Source organism: Polypterus senegalus, chromosome 1, assembly GCF_016835505.1.
Source record: "Polypterus senegalus isolate Bchr_013 chromosome 1, ASM1683550v1, whole genome shotgun sequence".
Taxonomy (NCBI): Eukaryota; Metazoa; Chordata; class Cladistia; order Polypteriformes; family Polypteridae; genus Polypterus; species Polypterus senegalus.
This window is the reverse complement of record NC_053154.1, coordinates 297268606-297288702: the sequence shown is the minus strand read 5'-3', so window position 1 is coordinate 297288702 and position 20097 is coordinate 297268606. Positions and strand designations below refer to the sequence as shown.

At 39.1% G+C, this 20097-nt stretch overlaps 1 protein-coding gene across 1 annotated transcript in view; it reads left to right on the top strand.

Annotated features, from left to right (window-relative positions):
* cfap43 (cilia and flagella associated protein 43) overlaps positions 1-20097 on the top strand; it is a 76866-nt gene that overhangs the window by 56558 nt on the left and 211 nt on the right. Inside the window, exons 30-37 of the mRNA XM_039734477.1 lie at positions 5409-5495; positions 11587-11675; positions 14858-15062; positions 15942-16054; positions 17452-17611; positions 18139-18303; positions 18814-18894; positions 19874-20027. Of these exons, the coding sequence (XP_039590411.1) occupies positions 5409-5495; positions 11587-11675; positions 14858-15062; positions 15942-16054; positions 17452-17611; positions 18139-18303; positions 18814-18894; positions 19874-20027 (1054 nt within the window). The remainder of the gene's footprint in view (positions 1-5408; positions 5496-11586; positions 11676-14857; positions 15063-15941; positions 16055-17451; positions 17612-18138; positions 18304-18813; positions 18895-19873; positions 20028-20097) is intronic.

The following is a 20097-nucleotide window of genomic DNA, read 5'->3' as shown; positions in this document are numbered from 1 at the left end:
GTTTCAGTTTTTCGACAATACCATAAATATCAGGTAAAGATACTCGCTCAGGGTGAAACAGTAAGTCACTGGAGGAGAAGACTAAACTTCCTGCTTTGTGGTTTACAGGTCATGTTTTCAGTCTTTAAGGCGTCCACCCTGTTTAATACATTACCTGTCCAGTATAAGCGCAATTACACACTGCACGTTTATAGATAAAGCACACTTGGTTCCATTTGCAAGAAAATGTATGCAAACCCTTTGGAAATAACCACATTTATGTATAAATTTGTTTTAAAATATGGTCTGATCTTCAACTAAGTTACAATACTGAGCAAACACAGTCTGATGTATTGCACATTATTATTAAACACATTATTGTATTGTTCTTGTACATGTTGAATATATCATTCAAACATTCACAGTGTAGGCTGGAAAAGGCTGATGACAAAATGCACAATGAGGTAAAGCAGAACCCTTAAGTGCAGCTAAAGACTTGAATGAATCATTGGAACAGGTTAACATCTACAGTACATTCATGAGTCTGCCATACACATAACATCGACCAGGCAAGCAGGAAGATGCTGCTCATCCAAAAAACATTGCTGCACACCTCACGTTTGGCAAAACTACTTGACACTACACAGCGCTATGTGGAAAACGTTTTGTGATCTGATGAAACTATGGTTCAAGAAGAATATACGCAGCTGTACATATGACATAAAAAGGGCACATCATCCCACTGATTAAGTGTAGTGGAGGGTAGCATCATGTTTTGGGGCTGCTTTGATGACTTGGGGCCTGGACATCTTGTCATCATTGAGGGGAAAATGAGTACACAAGTTTATCAAGGAGTCCTACAAAATAATGTCAAGGTGACTATATGTAGAAGTTGGGTGGTGCAGCACAACAATGACTCTAAACATAAAACGTAATCTACTACAGATGGTAGTTAGAGTGCCCCAGTCACAGCCTAGAGACCATAACCCATTAGGGGTGCAGTGATTCGAATGACCACATGAGAACTGCTCACACCACACATCCTAGGATTATGGCTGAGCTGAAACAGTTCTATAAGGAGGATTAGTCCACAAAGGTACACTTACTTTTTCCACAGCATACTGTGAATGTTTGATGGGTGTGTTCAATAAGGACATGAAACATTATAATTCTTCATGTGTTACTGGTGTGAGCATATTGTGTTGGTCTGTACTGGTGACTTAGATAAAGATCAGGGCATATTTATCAAGCATTTCAGAAGAACTCCTATGAATTGCAATAAAACGTCTGACTAGGATTAGAATTTGTCCAGCCCAAGAGTAAGGTATGTGTAGTACTGATGAAGCGTCCTGTACCCACTTTTAGCAAGGAGTAGGAGGCCATGTCTGAGAATCAATGACATCATGATTTTAAGGCACTCCTAGCAGCAAGCTGACACTCATTATGACGTTTTTTTACTTTTCTTATACTAACGCTGTGGCTTCACCACAAAGATAATAGCAATAATAATAATAATAATAATCAAATAAGTAGGAGAGCATTCTAATGTAGGATATTGTGTTAAACTGCACGTAATTGTTACAACTTCACAACAATGTCATGAATAATATTGTTATGAACAGCATCATGAAAACGCCAAGTCGCACACACCTTTGTGAATGCTCAGCGTTGATCTCTCTTAAGTGCAAAGGCATAATCTGCATTTCAATTTCTTATTTATTACGCCTCACTGCCTACCCAATTACTGTATTTCATAAAGTGAACATCATCCAGCTGTACATTACTGGTGTACTACAATTGTTTCGGTATTTCTACCATGGCAGCTTAGATTGCTTTCTTAGAGTTTATCACTCCTGTAGATTGCTGTGGCTTCTTTATGATTTACAGTCCAGCACCTTAGCTATCTGCGGGCCACACTTTATGATTTGCTTTGCTTTACTTTTGTATTGTATTGTTTATAAACGCTTTATAAAGAGTCTTGTGATTTCAAATGCTGTGAATTGTGCTATTTACAGTGGCATGGAAATGCTTGGGCACCCCTTGCTTAAAATATCTGTTACTGTGAACAGTTAAGTGAGCAGAAGATGAACTGATCACCACAAGGCATAAAGTTAAAGATGACATGTTTCGTTTTGGCATTTTATGCAGTATTAGTGTATTGTTTTTGTTTTGTACAATTGTACAGTGAAAAAAAGAAAGGAGCACCATGCAAAGTTTGGGCACCCCAAGATACTGTATTTAAGGTCTCGGATAACTTTTCCCAAGGTGGTCTCAGACCTTAATTAGCTTGTTAGGGCTATGGCTTGTTCACAGTCCTCGTTAGGAAAACTCTCTGACTCTTCAAACCTCGTCTCGACAATCAGCAGCCATGGGCTCCTCTAAGCAGCTGCATGGAACTCTGAAAAATAAAATAATTGATACTGACAATGCACGAGAAGTTACAAGAAGATAGCAGAACGTTTTCAGGTAGCTGTTTTCTCAGTTTGTAATGTTATTAAGAAATGTCAGTTACCAGGAATGGTGGAGGTCAGGTTGAGGTCTAAAAGGCCAAGAAAACTGTCAGAAAGAACAGCACATTGGACTGCTAGAATGGCAAAGACTTTGTAAAAGACTTTCAGGAAAATTTATCAGACTCTGCAATGGTGGTGCACTGTTCTACTGTGCAGCGACACCTAAACAAATATGACCCTCATGGTAGAGTCAGCAGAAGAAAACCTTTCCTGCATCCTAGACACACAATTCAGCACCTGAAATTAATATCTAAACAAGCCTGATGCATTTTGGAAACAAGTCCTGTGCACTGATGAAGTCAAAGTGAAAGAACATTTTGGCTGTAATGTGGAAAGGTATGTTTGGAAAAAAAATGGTGCCAAATTCCAGTGGTGGTGGATCAATCAGGCTTTGGGCTTGTGTTGCAACCAGTGGCACAGGGAACATGTTGTTGGTAGAGAGAATAATGGATTCAAAGAAATACTAGTGAATCCTGGAAACAAACATCACATCATCTGTAAAAAGTTGATATTAACAAGAGAATGGATACTACAACAACATAATGATCTGAAATACACCTCTAAATCTACAATGGAATATCTCAAGAGTTGCAAGCTAGCGGTTTTGCCGTGGCCCTCACAGTCTCCCGACCTAAACATCATTGAAAATCTGTGGCTAAATCTCAAAAAAGCAGTGCATGCAAGATGGCCAAGAATCTTGCAGACTTAAAAGTCTTTTGCAAGGATGAATGGGCGAAGATACCCCAGAAGTAAAAAAGTGTTTATAAGCTGTGATACTTGTCAAAGGGGGTGTTGCTAAGTACTGACCATGCCATGTACCCAAACCTTTGCTTCAGGTCCTTTTAATTTTTTTTGTTATTTTATATAGCTGTGAATGATGAAAATAAAAATGTAATCTTGCTTAAAATATTAAAGTAACATGTCATGTTTAACTTTGTGCCTTGTGGTTATCAGTTCATCTTCTGCTCATTTAACTATTCACAGTGACAGACATTTTAAGCAAGAGGGCTCAAACTTTTGCACGCCACTGTAGACTATTCACCTTTCAGTTAATGGTTTTACCAAGACTAACTGCGAGTAAATTTACACAATTTTTTACCTTGCGATTTAGGAGACTATCAAACAACCCTGTGCTTCATAATGGCGTAGCCAGTAGACCAGCCAGCCCATTTCAAGTGTAGCCTTGTTTGTTTACTCAAGTACCATATGATTATGCTTATGACAATTATTATGTATATACAGTAAGTGAATATTAATTCATTGGCACATTGAACCTGAAACACCTGCACTAAAGCCTACTCATTTTTGCTGATTTTTGTGTTGTTTTGTTGTCAATAACTTAATCATGCCTACTTAAATTTCATACATTCTATGCCATTTTATTACTATGTTTTCTAGATAAAAGGTGAAACACTTTCCTCCAATGATTTAAATAATGACTGAGCATTCTCTTTATAAAACACACGGGATTCTTAAAATGTACCATAACTGTAAGAATGGCATATTATGTATAATTTCATACTTGAAAGACATGCTGTTAGCCCTATGATTACATGGTACGCCAGTCCTTGTAAAGCCGATGTCACATTATACGAGTGAATGTCAGACTTGATGACTGCAGTTGTCATCTTGTCACTGGACCACATCAATTTACACAGTCCCTAGGTATGTCAAATTGCACAACTCCATGATGACTTCCCAGGACAGTTTCACATGTCTACATTATCGCAACCTCAGCTCCTTAGGCCCTGTCAAATGAAAACATTTTTTCAGCAATTTCCAGTTGTACACCTTTACATAATCATGAGTCTGGCGCTTCCGTGACCGCCATTTATGTAATCTGACATATCTAGTGACTCAGTTAAACCAGTCTGCAACTCGCCACCATTTTGTGGGCTCTGTGGTGCGTGAGAGCTGACAACCAGTGAGCAGTCAGCTAGAAGCACAATACATATAACGAAGTGACAAGGAATAATGAAAACGGGGGCTTTGGATCTCACATATGGAAGAAAAACTTGTGTGTCTTGATTTTTTTGTGTTTTTTATACCATGACATAATGGAAAAATAAAGATAAAAAAACTGAGGTTGTGTCTGAACTTACATATTATATATAAGCTGTCATAAAAAGCAGGTAAACCTGCGATAGAAATGTCTAACTGTGCTGGACAGTCGTCACAGAGCCATGCAATTTGACATCCCCAGTGATTTCTAGATGTGTGAATTGTTAACCAGCAACCGCAATCGACAAGGTTGACATAGAAGTCATGTAATGTGACTCAAGGCACAGGCCTACAAACGAACAAAAGTCACTCATACCGAGCCAAGTTTAAGACAACAATTAGTCCGACTTCTTTTACATGAGAACATAAACCAGAGGGACCTGACCACACAAGAATGTGAAAACTGCACGCCACAAGTTGGACAGATCCACAGATCAGTGAGGCAGAAGCGCTAACCGCCATGCTGTCCTGCAGTTTTAAACAGTACACAATATGGTAATTTGCTTTGTATCGTATTTATTAACAACTGTCACCATGTTCAAGTATAATATTACCAACCTGTAATGAAACAGACACAATTGACGTATGGACAGGGACTAGATATCAATTTCAGTTTTTAAATAACCCCACTGCCTCCCTGTTTCACCCTAAATTATTCCTCAACCTGCCTACAATTCTTATTGTAATGCTATGTGTTTTATTTTTCAGATATGGATAAAACCCAGTTTATGATGGTGTCATTTTAAACAGTGTTACACTATATAAAATCAGATGGTCTGAAGTTGTGTAAACCGATGTACAGCAATGGCAAATTTACACGATGCTGCAAAGATTATACCCAAAAAACATTAAATAAATACTATTTGGATATTGTTTTATGGTTTTCACAATGTGTAACCACTTTGACTTTGTCTACAGAACAGAAGTGCAGAAGAAGTAAAACAATGCAAAGAGCAAGTTGATGCCTTCAGAGAGACTTACGATAACTGTGTCGCAGAAGACAAAGTAAGTGAGTCAGCAGCATGAATCCTCTACAATTTATTCTTCTTCATTACCGTAGATGAGCCATCTGAGCACGGTGACTTGTATTTGAATGATTCCTGGTAAACCTACTGAGTGGCTGCTTTATCCTGAACGGCTACCTAATAGTGCGCCTGGGCCCTGAAAGCAGCCTGAAACCATCAGCATAATGGACTCCACATGGTATCAGCACTGGTTACCTGGCCCATGTTTTTCCCAGAGCTCAACAAAGTAGCTGATGTTGGATGTCTGCAGCATTTAGCTCCATGCTGTCTTTCATCCTATACATCTGGGGTGTGCAACCTCAGTCCTGGGGGGCTGTAGTGGCTGTTGGTTTTTGTTTTCTTAATGAGAAGTTAGTTATTGGTGTTGAAGCACTAATTGCTCAAACAACACTTTTCTGCTTCATTTTAGTTGTCTCCCATGTTCGGAGTCACCAACCCTAATTCCTTATTTTAGTTTTACAATGCTGCACTTACTGTTTTTTAATTACTCCTTAATGACAATAAGATGAAAATGACAAGGAAACCAACAGCTGTCCACCAAACTTGTTTCCATTCCCACCTGTGTGTATTCACACAATATTAATACAAAATTTTTAGAAGGAAACGGTAGAGGAAAAAAGTGAAGGACTGAGAATTACTCATCCACTTGAGGCTACAAATGATTTGGATGAGATCCTTGGCAAGGAAAAAAAATCTAAGAATGACCTGACATGGCAGTATTCTGTTCTTGTTTCTAATTGACAATCACGTTGGAACAATTAGAATAATCGCCAGAATCGACTTTGCAGATTCCTGCCATAGATGGCGAGGTGGCCTGATATCAGGTCATTGCAGATATCACTGACTTCTTCATGAACCAATCCCGATCTTTAATGCCAAGTGACAATTAAAATGAATCTCATGAAATAGCCCGACCATATTTGAGTATAATGCTGCCGTGAAAGGATGTAACTGAACAGCAGTGATGATTAGACATCTTCCGGTCATCAAATGTTGATTTGCTATTATCCTGGGCCTCAAATCTTGCCATGAAAACACACCTACACCATTACACCACCCGCAGCTCCTTGCATTGTTGACACCCAGCTGGATGAATCCATGGCCTCATGAGGCTTTCTTTTTATCCTTACTAACATCTTTGTGAATGAATTAGCAGTTACTAGGATTTATTCAAACAGGATATTTTTCCACCCCTTAAGTGGCTGGGATTTCTATTTGTTAGCTCACTGCAACTACAGTGGTGTGAAAAACTATTTGCCCCCTTCCTGATTTCTTATTTTTTTGCATGTTTGTCACACAAAATGTTTCTGATCATCAAACACGTTTAACTGTTAGTCAAATATAACACAAGTAAACACAAAATGCAGTTTTTAAATGATGGTTTTTATTATTTAGGGAGAAAAAAATCCAAACCTACATGGCCCTGTGTGAAAAAGTAATTGCCCCCTTGTTAAAAAATAACCTAACTGTGGTGTATCACACCTGAGTTCAATTTCCGTAGCCACCCCCAGGCCTGATTACTGCCACACCTGTTTCAATCAAGAAATCACTTAAATAGGAGCTGCCTGACACAGAGAAGTAGACCAAAAGCACCTCAAAAGCTAGACATCATGCCAAGATCCAAAGAAATTCAGGAACAAATGAGAACAGAAGTAATTGAGATCTATCAGTCTGGTAAAGGTTATAAAGCCATTTCTAAAGCTTTGGGACTCCAGCGAACCACAGTGAGAGCCATTATCCACAAATGGCAAAAACATGGAACAGTGGTGAACCTTCCCAGGAGTGGCCGGCCGACCAAAATTACCCCAAGAGTGCAGAGACGACTCATCCGAGAGGTCACAAAAGACCCCAGGACAACGTCTAAAGAACTGCAGGCCTCACTTGCCTCAATTAAGGTCAGTGTTCACGACTCCACCATAAGAAAGAGACTGGGCAAAAACGGCCTGCATGGCAGATTTCCAAGACGCAAACCACTGTTAAGCAAAAAGAACATTAGGGCTTGTCTCAATTTTGCTAAGAAACATCTCAATGATTGCCAAGACTTTTGGGAAAATACCTTGTGGACTGATGAGACAAAAGTTGAACTTTTGGAAGGCAAATGTCCGTTACATCTGGCGTAAAAGGAACACAGCATTTCAGAAAAAGAACATCATACCAACAGTAAAATATGGTGGTGGTAGTATGATGGTCTGGGGTTGTTTTGCTGCTTCAGGATCTGGAAGGCTTGCTGTCATAGATGGAACCATGAATTCTACTGTCTACCAAAAAATCCTGAAGGAGAATGTCCGCCATCTGTTCGTCAACTCAAGCTGAAGCGATCTTGGGTGCTGCAACAGGACAATGACCCAAAACACCAGCAAATCCACCTCTGAATGGCTGAAGAAAAACAAAATGAAGACTTTGGAGTGGCCTAGTCAAAGTCCTGACCTGAATCCAATTGAGATGCTATGGCATGACCTTAAAAAGGTGGTTCATGCTAGAAAACCCTCAAATAAAGCTGAATTACAACAATTCTTCAAAGATGAGTGGGCCAAAATTCCTCCAGAGCGCTGTAAAGACTCATTGCAAGTTATCGCAAACGCTTGATTGCAGTTATTGCTGCTAAGGGTGGCTCAACCAGTTATTAGGTTCAGGGGGCAATTACTTTTTCACACAGGGCCATGTAGGTTTGGATTTTTTCTCCCTAAATAATAAAAACCATCATTTAAAAACTGCATTTTGTGTTTACTTGTGTTATATTTGACTAATGGTTAAATGTGTTTGATGATCAGAAACATTTTGTGTGACAAACATGCAAAAGAATAAGAAATCAGGAAGGGGGCAAATAGTTTTTCACACCACTGTATACACTCCTGTTGTACTATGACAAGAGTGAAGCTTTACTTGGTCTTCACCCATCCACGACAAAAGAAACATTTTATATTCTCATACGCCTCTTTTGGTAACTCGGTTGTATTCAGTGGGGTTAACTGGTATCTGCCTTCCTAGGCCCCTTTTGTTAATCAGATTCTGACAACAGAACTACTGCTGGCTGGAGATGTACGGTTAATTCAGAAAGTACTCAAACCCCTTCACTTTGTGCACACATTTTGTGCTGTAGATTTAATTTTAAATGCATGAATTTGCTATTTTTTCCCATCAATCTACACTCAGTAACACATAATGACAAACTGAAAACATGTTTTTAGAAAGGTTTGCAAAAGTATTAAAAATCACAAACTGAAATCTCTTACTCATGTGAGTATTGAGACCTTTTGCTATAGCACTCCAAATTGTGGTCAGAAGCCTCCTACTTAATTTAATTCTTCTTGAGACATGTCGAGAACTTAATTTGAGTCCACCTGTGGCAAAATGAGTTGACTGGACATCATTTAGAAAGGCAGACCCCTTTGGATGTCCGGTCCACGATTCACACTGCATGTAAAAACAAAAACCAATCCATGAAGTCCAAGAGCTCTCTGTAGACCTCCGTGGTGAGGGATAGATCAGAGCAAAGGGAACAAAACAATTTCTAAAGTTTTCCGTGTTCTTAGGGACACAATGGTGTCAATAATCGTGGAATGGAAGAAGTTTGGATCCACCAGGACTCTTCCTAGAGTTGGCTGTCAAGCCAAACAGAAACTGGGTAAGAAGGGCCTTGGTGAGGGAGATGACCTAGAATCCAATGGTCACGCTAACAGTTTCAGAAGTGTTCTGCTGAGATGGAAGAACCTGTTGGAAGGACGAGCATCACAGCAGCATTCCATCAGTCATTTGCTTGCAGTTTGCCAAATTATAGGACTCCCGACAGCATGAGAAAAATAAGTATCTGGTCTGATGAGGAAAAAATTGAACTCTTTGGGCAAATCCTCAAACACGGTATCTGATGAAGACAAAGCACACTGTTTATCACCTGACTAATGCCATCCCTACTTTGAAGCACAGTGGTGGCAACATCATGCTATGGTGGTGCCCCTCAGGGGCAGGGTCAAGAAGACTGGTCAGAAACGACACAAGTTTGAATGTAGCCAAATAATAAGAGAGTTCCTTGAATGAAACCTGCTCCAGAGTGCATACGACCTCAGACTCGGGCAAAAGTTCAGCTTTCAGCATGACAGACGTATACAGCCACAGCCAAAGCTCATAGAACATCAGTGGAGAGAGTTGAAAATGGCAGTTTACCCATCCAATCTAACAGAGCTTCAGAGGATCTGCCAGGAAGAATGGGGTAAACTGCCCAAATCTAAGTGTGCAAAGCTTTACAGACTCAACCCAGGAGAAAGTAGCTAAGGTCCCTTCACCAGGCAAGGTGTAACCAAGGTGTAAGACTTAACACAAGAAAACTTACAGCTGTAGCTGCTGCGAAAGGGGTTTCTAGAAAATGCCGATTCTTGGTTTGAATACCTAATTGAATGAGAAATTTCAGTGTTTTGATTTGTAATAAATTTGAAAACATTTCTGAAAACATGTTTTCACTTTATTATTATGGGCTATTGAATGTAGATTGATTGGCAAAATGGCAAAGTTATTAAACCTAAAACACAATAACGTGTGCAGAATCTGAAGGGGTCTGAATACTCTCTGAATGTGCTATAAATGGATGGCTGTATCTGATCCTCAATACAGATGATAATGTTACTCTTTCCGAAAAATCCATATTAGCACATCTAGCTTTCATTGCCATGTGTCCGTTTTAAATCTCAAGTTTTTTCCAGAGGTAGGCAATATTTTACTGGTTTACGGAGTCATTTTTTGTCAAGTGTACAATTAAATTCTTACTTGTAGAACAACATACAACATGTCACCACTCTCTGGCTCTATGATTAATTTGAGTCCGCTATTGCACAGTGCACCAGTCACACTGAATTGCTGTCACATCTGATTTTTCTAACAATTTCGTTTGTTTCTAAAAATATCCCCGCAGGATAAATGCCTGTCACAGAAAATTTAGCATTCAAAAGGTCACATTGTTGTCTAAAGTTTGCTCTGAACAATTACACTCGCATTAGGAAAATTTGTCACTTACATAAGAAAACGTTAAGTAACCTTTTCACTCACAGGTTAAAATGTACAACTCATATCAAAATGTATGATAATTAAATGTTACACTGGCACAGTGGTCTAGTGGCAGACACTGTCTCATCACAGCGCCTCAGTTCGAGCTCAGTTCCCAGCTGCAGTATGCTGTGTGTGGAGTTTGAACATTGCTCTTGTTTGGGAACCATGAAAGATAGGCCATTAGGGTTTCAAAGACACAATATTTCAGGATTAATTCTTCACCTTCATTTACTTATGGTAGAAAAGCTGCGCTGCCCCCAAAACTCCATACTGGAAGTAACAAGTCTGGAAAACAAATGCACAAGGGAGTAAATCATTGTAAATTTCTGTTTATACTGCAGCCTATTCCAGCAGGTACAGGGCAGACTCACAGACTCGCACACCACCAACTAGCTCCCACAGGGCCAATTCACAGTTCCTGGTTAGCCTAACATGCACATCTTTTGGATAAAGGAATAAATTAATTGCCAATATAAACAAAATCAGTTACAGACATGGGGGTTGGGTTGAGTTGGGGGTGTTCCCACACAGATAATTTTAATGTATTATAAGAAGTTTTGCAAGATTTCAATATTACATAACTGATAGTACTGTACAGTATATACAATGTAATGCAACCCTATTGATGTGACATGTTTCCTGGTGTTAACTCATGAGGTTGTTTCAGTCCTCCATCCAATCACTGGATGGAGTAACATAGCAAGGATGCTGTGGTGCTACAGGTTTTCCAAATATCTTTGTCTCAGATTGATATGGTCGATGATTAAAAATAAATTCTAAGAATTAACAGTGGGGTTTGAAAAGAGCACAGCAGCTCTGATGAAGGATCTCCTAATTAGCAGGAGCCAGCAGCAGTCTGTGCCACACGGCCATCATGACCAACTGGCAATGGGGCAGGGGGAAGTTCAAAGGTCTCCCATTGCATTTTGCCATCATGGTGAGTTTGACTTGCCATCCATCACACTATAAGGTCTTTGCTCTTGGATGAGACCAAAACTGCTCAAATGTGTAAAACTATTTTTTTTACGTGACAGCTACTTGATCGAGGATTCAGAAAAGAATTCACTGATGTCCATGCTCATATGGTTGACCAGTTGTACAAACTCTACAAGCGGAGACCTCGGTAAGGCTGATAAGTGAACTTTTCTTCAGAAGTACATCCTGTCCCTAATTCCTTTTAATCTATTATGCCTATATCTATATATAATACATACTATATATACTGTATTCTATATATTCTGTAAATCTGAGCTCCTTGGATGACTAAAGTTATTAAATATATACACATACATTGATTTTTATTTATTTTTTTTTTGATATACTATTATATACTGTACCTATAAATTAACACTGCTCTTTTTAGTGCCATACATTGTGTTACAGCTTTGGTTTTTATACAGATAAATATGACCTCTAACATGTTTGTGATGAGGCCTGCTAAACAACAGGTACAACTGACAAAGGAGACATTAGCTCATCTAACCACACTGTTCATCATTTCTCTGCTAATATGCTTAATTCCACACCAACATGACACAACAGAAAATAATGGAGGTGAAAATTCTCTCTCTGCCACCTCTGTTTAAGAAATACGAAATAAGTCATTCCTGTGGCCAATGAGAGTGTCTTTCTGAAATGGAAACAGCATACTTTGGGTTTTATTCATTTTTTGAATGGCTAAAATGAAAAACACAAACTAGAAATCAAAAAATCCAGGCAAGCAGTACTGTTTGTAATCATAGCTGAGACATTGTTTTAAATGGGATCCTAAAGTTATTTCGTTATTTTTATTAGGAAAAGTTCAGACAGGGGTCATCCAAGACCCTGCACTGTTAAGTGACGTAACACCCACAATGTCACAAATCGACATAACACAGCAACCAGCGCTATGCATCCCTGGATCACATCCTGCTGGACGAAACAGAAATGAATGAATAAAAATGTATTATAAAAGATATGGATACAATTCTAACATTTACTTGAAAACAAACAAATACTTATAGATAGTTTCCCCCAAACAAAATGTACACCATTTCCCCTCAGGGGGCTCCATACACACATTATCATTACATAAAAAAGTTGTGGTGTTTAACAAAGCTGTTCTTAATCTTAAATTAATATAAAACTATTCTAATTAGTACTCTGACTAAATGAAGGACTTCAGAGTCTATTTCTATAGGGCTTTCTCTTCAGGGCAAAGCTAAACACAAGGTTTTCTGGATCCTTTAATTTAACTCCTTCTCTCAGCTAGTGACACACTGCTGGATCACAACCAGAGGGACAAGTTCATGTCCTGTTTCAGTCACTGGCTACAGTATCCATCCATCCATTATCCATCCCGCTATATCCTAACTACAGGGTCACGGGGGTCTGCTGGAGCCAATCCCAGCCAACGCAGGGCGCAAGGCAGGAAGCAAACCCTGGGCAGGGCGCCAGCCCACCGCAGGGCACACACACACACATACACACACACCAGGGACAATTTAGAATTGCCAGTCCACCTAACCTGCATGTCTTTGGACTGTGGGAGGAAACTGGAGCACCCAGAGGAAACCCACATAGACACAGGAAGAACATGCAAACTCCACGCAGGGAGGACCCGGGAAGCAAACCCCGGTCTCCTTACTGCAAGGCAGCAGCGCTACCCACTGCGCCACCATGCCGCCCTGGCTACAGTATGTGGAGTTTAAAAGTTCTACTTATGTCCACATAGGTTTTCTCCGACATCTCAAAAGCTGTATGATAGGGTGAAGGAGACTGCAAGTATTCTGCATATGGACATGCGAGTTCCCTACAAGGGTTAGCATCTATCTACCGTGCACCCGTGACACTGTAACGAAAAAAGCAGGTTCAGTAAATGGATGGATTTACGAATGTTTTGATGTCTCCTCTAAAACAGACATGTGGTTTTCACTCCCAGGCCAGTGGTTTCTTGAATGGAGTTGACATGATCCTCTTGTGTCTGCATAGGATTTTCTTTGGGTACTGTAATTTTCTCCAGCAACCCAACCCTATGCCTACTGGAATTACTGAAAATCAGCCAAATAAAGCGTGCATAAGTGTGGGTTGTCTGTGAGGATTTTGTACATTCTCCCCGTGCTTGTGTAGGTTTTTGCACCCACTAAAGATGCCCTAAAGATGTCCAGGCTGAGTTAATTGGCAACTCTTAAATCAGCCCCAGTGTGTGTGCGCGCATTTGCATGGAGTGAGCTCTGTCCAATGCAATCCCACATCACAGTACAAGTTGAACAATCAAAAGTATAACATATAGAACTAACACCTGTTGGTATGAGATGTCTGTACATCAGCTGGTGAAGAAACCACTAATCAAAGGTAAAATGACTCCTCGACAGAGTACAGAAAGTATTCAATCAATTAAAGAAAATTAATAATCAGCACTTCTTAATAAATAAGGGATTAATAGGAGATTAATGGGAGTCAGAATAGACATCCATCTATTATTCACATTCTTATAAACCAACAGATGCACAAATCATCATATGACCAATCCCAGTGTACAATTAAATAATGTTAGTGACAAAGATCTAGCCCTACCCAATACAGTTATTATAACTCATAAGACAGGGTTGTTGCAAATAACATACCCATTGCCCCTGAGTGAAGTGACCCAATATACCCATTATCACCAATAAAATATAAAGATTACTAAGGGCATCGGCAACAAGCCCATCCAATAGACCCCCGGCTCCCTGGCTGCTATAAACTGTTGTACTGGAAGACAATTCTATAAGAAATGACTACACCTGGGTGCTGGATCCCACAAAGTCTCCTGTATAAGGTGGGCAGTTCCAAGTCTCGAGTTTCAGGGATCAGGACACAAGTCTAATTCCAAAAAACCCTGTCCAGTGCTGCCAGGATTGACAACAGCCCCAGCGACACTAAGTTAAATTTAACAGCTTTTGTAATGTGTATATAATAAGCAAAAGACCTTATTTCACAATTTGAGGGAAGCAAAACATCTAATTCAGAAAGTATTATTTCATTTATAAGGAGGAATAGCCTTCCCAGCCAACAAGAATGCAATCCAAAAACCACTGTGGCTCCAAACGAACTGAACTAAAGTGATAACAAACGTTTTACTGCCTCTGCCTTGGTCCAAGTCAGAGGAAGCCATCATCTTGGAAGATACTTTCACTTATCATGACCTTCCTCAGCACATCAATTATCCCCCAGATTTTTTCACATTCTTCATTGGGATAATGTGTAATTCATGTAGATGCAGTTTTGAAAAGGCAGTTACTGATAAAGAGAACAATGTGATCATCTATACTGTGTCATTTTTAGGGTCCAAACGATAAGAACACAGGCAGAAACAAACCCTTTTGGTGATCGACCAGGATCTGCACAGGCTGTCAGTGAGGCCCTCTCTCATCTGATGTCTGCAATGGATGAGTTGGATGCACCAGAAAACATACCAGAGGATCTTGGTCTGCCAGTCTGGGAGAGGTTCTGTCTGTCAAGAAGGACCAAAGTGAAAAGTGAACAAGAGGTAAAGTATTTCACAAGAGTGCCCTTTTACTTTTAATGGCTATCAAGATGAAGCTTTGTTTCGACGTGACCCTAAAGTAGATTTAATAGATTTGAGGTTATGTGTCAGCTGTTATGGAAAATGAAACATTACTAAATATGAATTACATACTGTAATTTCAGGGAATATATGTGCCCATGTGAAAGTATTTTCATAAAAATTGTTAGTTTTTAAAAGTTCAGTTGTTGCAATATAGTGAAAATTAGGTCTTAAGCTAATTTTATTTGCCTCATTCATCCAGTACATTGGAACTTAAATTCTGTATGTGTTTTCTCCAGAATACGAATTTAGAAGATTATTACAAGGAAACAAATACAGTAACTGTGTGAACTGGGTTAAGCGGGCTAGAGAATATTATGTTTATGTTTTAAGGACAGACAGAATTAGAAGTGGTCCTAACTTCATGTCTAAGACTTGGCAATGTTGATGAGGAGTCTGCCCACTCTCCTAGTGTCTGTGTGGGCACTTGGCATTCACTCACATGTCAGATATGGTACATTTTTTTGACTTGACACTTTTGAACTGGCCTCGTCTAAGTGTGCGGGTTGGTTTCCAATGGATGGCACTCGAATAGGCTGTGGCCACTTTCAGCACCCTACAGTAATGGAACGAAGGGATACACAAAGTGAAAGAATGAAATATAGAGGGTTACCGCATTTGTACAGTGCATCGCCAAGATAGAAAAGCAATATGCAATACACAAAAAGTGTGCGATTTGCTAATGAGTAATCATCTTTCCCCTCCAGGCAGTCACTGTACATGTTGTTTAAAGGTAAAAGCTGATTTTGAAACTACTGGTCGGGTTGCTGTTAAAACTTCTTTTTAATTTTGCATTTCAAGGTAAAGCGGAAAGCCCTCACTCTAGCTGAGATGCAAGCATTTCTACATAAGAGAATGGAGGAGGATGAACAGAATAGGCAGGCAATTGAAAACATTGTAGAAAATCTCAATGTGTAAGTATGAGGAGCATTCTGCATGTAAAGCAGTCACAAAATGCACATATCTTAACAATACTAAGAGGTAATAACCTTTCTTTACAGTATAGACAGTAGTTGGAGTGGTGGTCTTACAGCTTCAGGATCAGGTTCAACTTATCTTTCCGGTGTACCTGGTACATTAAAATGTATACCTGCTTGGCTCTCACAGTGTTATACCAATGGCGCTTGGCTAAAAATAGACTTGGGTTCATTTCCCTTTGTGGCGTCTCTCTGTGTGGAGATTACATGACTTCTCTGCAGGTACTCAGTTTTCCTCCTACAGCCCAAAGAAATACTGTACTTGTTAGGTTTATTAGTCATTTCAAACTGGCCTGGCATGACTGAGAGGGAGTGTATAAGATGCGAGACTGGCAGGGGCTTCATCTAGTGTTTTTTCATGTCTTGTTCCCAATTGCTTCTGAGATAATGTATTTTCTATATCCCCAAATCTTTGTGAAAAAAGCAGGTCTCCAAAATTCAGAATCAATTATTGGTATTCTGCATTCATGTAATTCTAATTTGATGATTTAAATTCCTTCTGTATGTTTTTTAATCTTCAAAGAGTGTTGTGTTTTGCCCAGAAAAAACTGGGAGTACTTTCTATGCTTCAGAATTAATGGGAAATGCCTGCATCTCATTATGTCAGTCAGTCAGTCATTATCCAACCTGCTATATCCTAACACAGGGTCACGGGGATCTGCTGGAGCCAATCCCAGCCAACACAGGGCGCAAGGCAGGAACAAATCCCCGGGCAGGGTGCCAGCCCACCGCAGGGCGCACACACACACACCCCCAAGCACGCACTAGGGACAATTTAGGATCGCCAATGCACCTAACCTGTCTGGTTAATCTGAAATATCCTGCTTCACCAAGCAGCACCGTTAAACAATCAGCTTCCTAGCACATCTGCAGTTCCTACTCATAATACCATAAAGTGATGATGTGCATTTTAAACAATGTGCAGTTTTTGAGTTTCTTATGACTGAGAAGGAATCAACAAAGAACATTCAAAGGCAATTAAGAAAATGTGTAAGGAGACGAGGCTTCCTAGAAGAGCACTGTTAGTCCAAACGTTTTGGGAATGATGGTAAGGTTACTGAAGAAACGGCTCTGAGGGAGGGATTCAGAACTGGTACAAGAAGAGGGTACATGCTGTTGTTTCTCTGTTGAAGTTAATGGAAATAATACAGAAAAATTACATTATCAAATACAATGAGTTACTAGCAATAATAAAATTGTCAAAAAAAGTATCCTGAACAGCCCTGTGAGTTCAACATTCCTTACATGCTGGTTGGCTAGTGTTTCTCCAAAGTTTCTTGTTTTGAAAGGCACTACGTAAAATAGAGATTAATGATATGATCATGTTTTTACAGCTTACGGGACGTTAAGGTTCAGTTCCAACTGAATTTAATGGTGCAGATCTTGCTAAAACAAGGACAAGTGGAAGTGGACAGTGACAGTTTTATAACAGACTATTCAGACTCGGTTCTTCTCCACAGAAGTGTTGTTGAAGATCTAAATGGAACAATTAAGGTAGAATGTGGCAGATTTTGAAATTTGTTTCAGTGGCAAATAACATGTGATCTGTTTTTGTAATTCATTTTTTGCTATTGTATTTTATCTTTACTGATTACAACTTTGGACTAAATTTTAAAAGGAGCCCAATAATGTTGTACTAGAAATCACTGTCATTACCGAATCACCCAAATTCAAGTTGATTTTTGTAAATGGTAAGGTATTTGTTGCTTCTGCATATGAAGCATTGTCATTTGCACCCACTGCCTACATTAACAAAATAAAGAAGCCAACATTTTCATGAGTAATCATTACAGATAATGGTTATCTAAAGGAAACTAAACACTGAGGTGATGGCATTTCTAAAACCACAGACTGAACCAGTGGAAGTTCAACCAGTAAACTGCACACTGAAAAAGAAAACAGTACCAATCCGTAGACACTCAGGCCATCCACTAATAGTACCAATTGTCATTGTCAGTTGTCTTGTTAAATTTTTGTCAGCTTACTCCTGTCACACTTCTTAATTTATTTTCTAATTGAAGACTATTGGGGATCAGAAGATTGCCACCATGATGAAAATTAAAGATTTCCGAAAGGGGATCATCATTCAAGAGTGGGAGCACTTGAAAATGAAAATGCAGATGGAGGATTTAAACAATAAACATAGAGATATTCAAATGCTGAAGTTCTCCAAGGAATTACAAGAGGTAAGATTCTTATTTCATGATGTTTTAATTCCTAGTTCCCCTTGAAATTCAAATGTGGAGAGTAAGCTGGACTATAAATATGCAGCCAAAACACACTATTTACATTTATTTACTCAGCTGATATTTTATCCAAAGTGACTTGCAAATCATAAGTGCATGATATTTTTATGTGACATGCTCAGGGTCACACAAGGAGTCAGGGGTGCAATTTGAACCATCCTTCTTGTACTTTATTGTAAAACAATTTAGCAAATATTATACAGTTATGAGAAAATAAATAATTCTACAGTTTACAGTAACTGGCCTTGTCCTCTCATCTTTAGGTGATAATATCCAGCTAACCGCACAGACAAATAATTACAAATCTGAGCAGTTAGTTCGTTAAGCTGAGAGACTGGCAATGTCATATAACATCAACCCCACAGAAATTCTATACTCTAAATAAAATATTCTGTATGAATAAAACATAAACAAAATCAATATTAATTTTATGTTCTGTTTTTCTTTTAGTACCTGAATGAACGTGATCATGAAAGCCACTTAATGCATCAGATTTCAGTTCTGGAGAAAACCATTGCTGCACAAGTAAAGGTACAAGCCTTAAACTGTACAGAGCTCTTTGCTAGTACTGTACTATATGCACTGAATTAGAAATGCCAACCCAATGGATCACAAACTGTATTTGTGGCAGCATAAATATTAAGGCAGACTTGAGAGGAACAGAATAATATGATTGCTGATCACTTTTTCATTACAGAGTCCACTCACAAAAAGCCACTTTAGTATCACTAATTAACCTTAAGTGACACATTTGACAAGTAGGAGGAAAACTGGAATACCTGGGGGACAACACAAAATGTCACATGAGGTGAAGGTACAGACCCCACACTGACAGTGGCTTAGCAGGAATTTTTTCCCAAGACTCTCGACCAGCAGTTCTAACCATCCTGCTACAGAAGACATTACGTTGCATTACATTAGTATCACCAACTGGGTCTTGCCTCTGGCCATCCTACTTTTTTTTCTCTCTCTTGTGAATGCCCCATCATCCTGACCCCAAAGGCGCCTCTATTAAAATATCAATTTCTCTGTCTCTCTCTTTAGCCTAGGACGTTATTAAGAGGGCGTTTCTGAGAAGAGCCCCAATTACTTTTTCCACTACCAGAAGCTTTATAGAAGCCTAGGTTTAGAAATGAGCTCTGTTCACAAATTTTGTTCATAAAAATATATTATCAGGAAAGTTCTCATTAGGTCACCTAAACAAACAGAATTAGGCTCCTGCAGTCTTTCTCAGACATTCACACCCAAGCTTGTGTAAGTGTGTTACTGTTTACAAGCCTTTTGAGAATAAAACAACAAATATACTCTTAACAAGACAGTTAAGGAATGGATGCACTCTTGCTGTTCAATGTTACAACATCAATATGCAGTATTTCTACATAACACATTAACTTTCTTCAAAACACTGTACTCATCTTGAAGCTACTGTACCTTCCAGGGACTAAGATGAATAGCTATGACACTGCACATACCATAATGCACTGTACAAACACGTATCTTTGCATTTCAGAACCATCAGAAAAATGTAAAAAATGTAAAGAGGATTATTAAAGATATAGAGAGACAAATCAAAGTAAAGGCAGATGACAACACCATCCTGGATGAGGAGCTAAAGGAAATGATAATGGTTGTTGCAGAAAGACAACAAATCTATGATGCTGTTGGTAAGTATGTTTATATTTTTGCCTTTTATTACTGGGGTAAAGGTATATTTACCAAAAATCTATTTTCTAA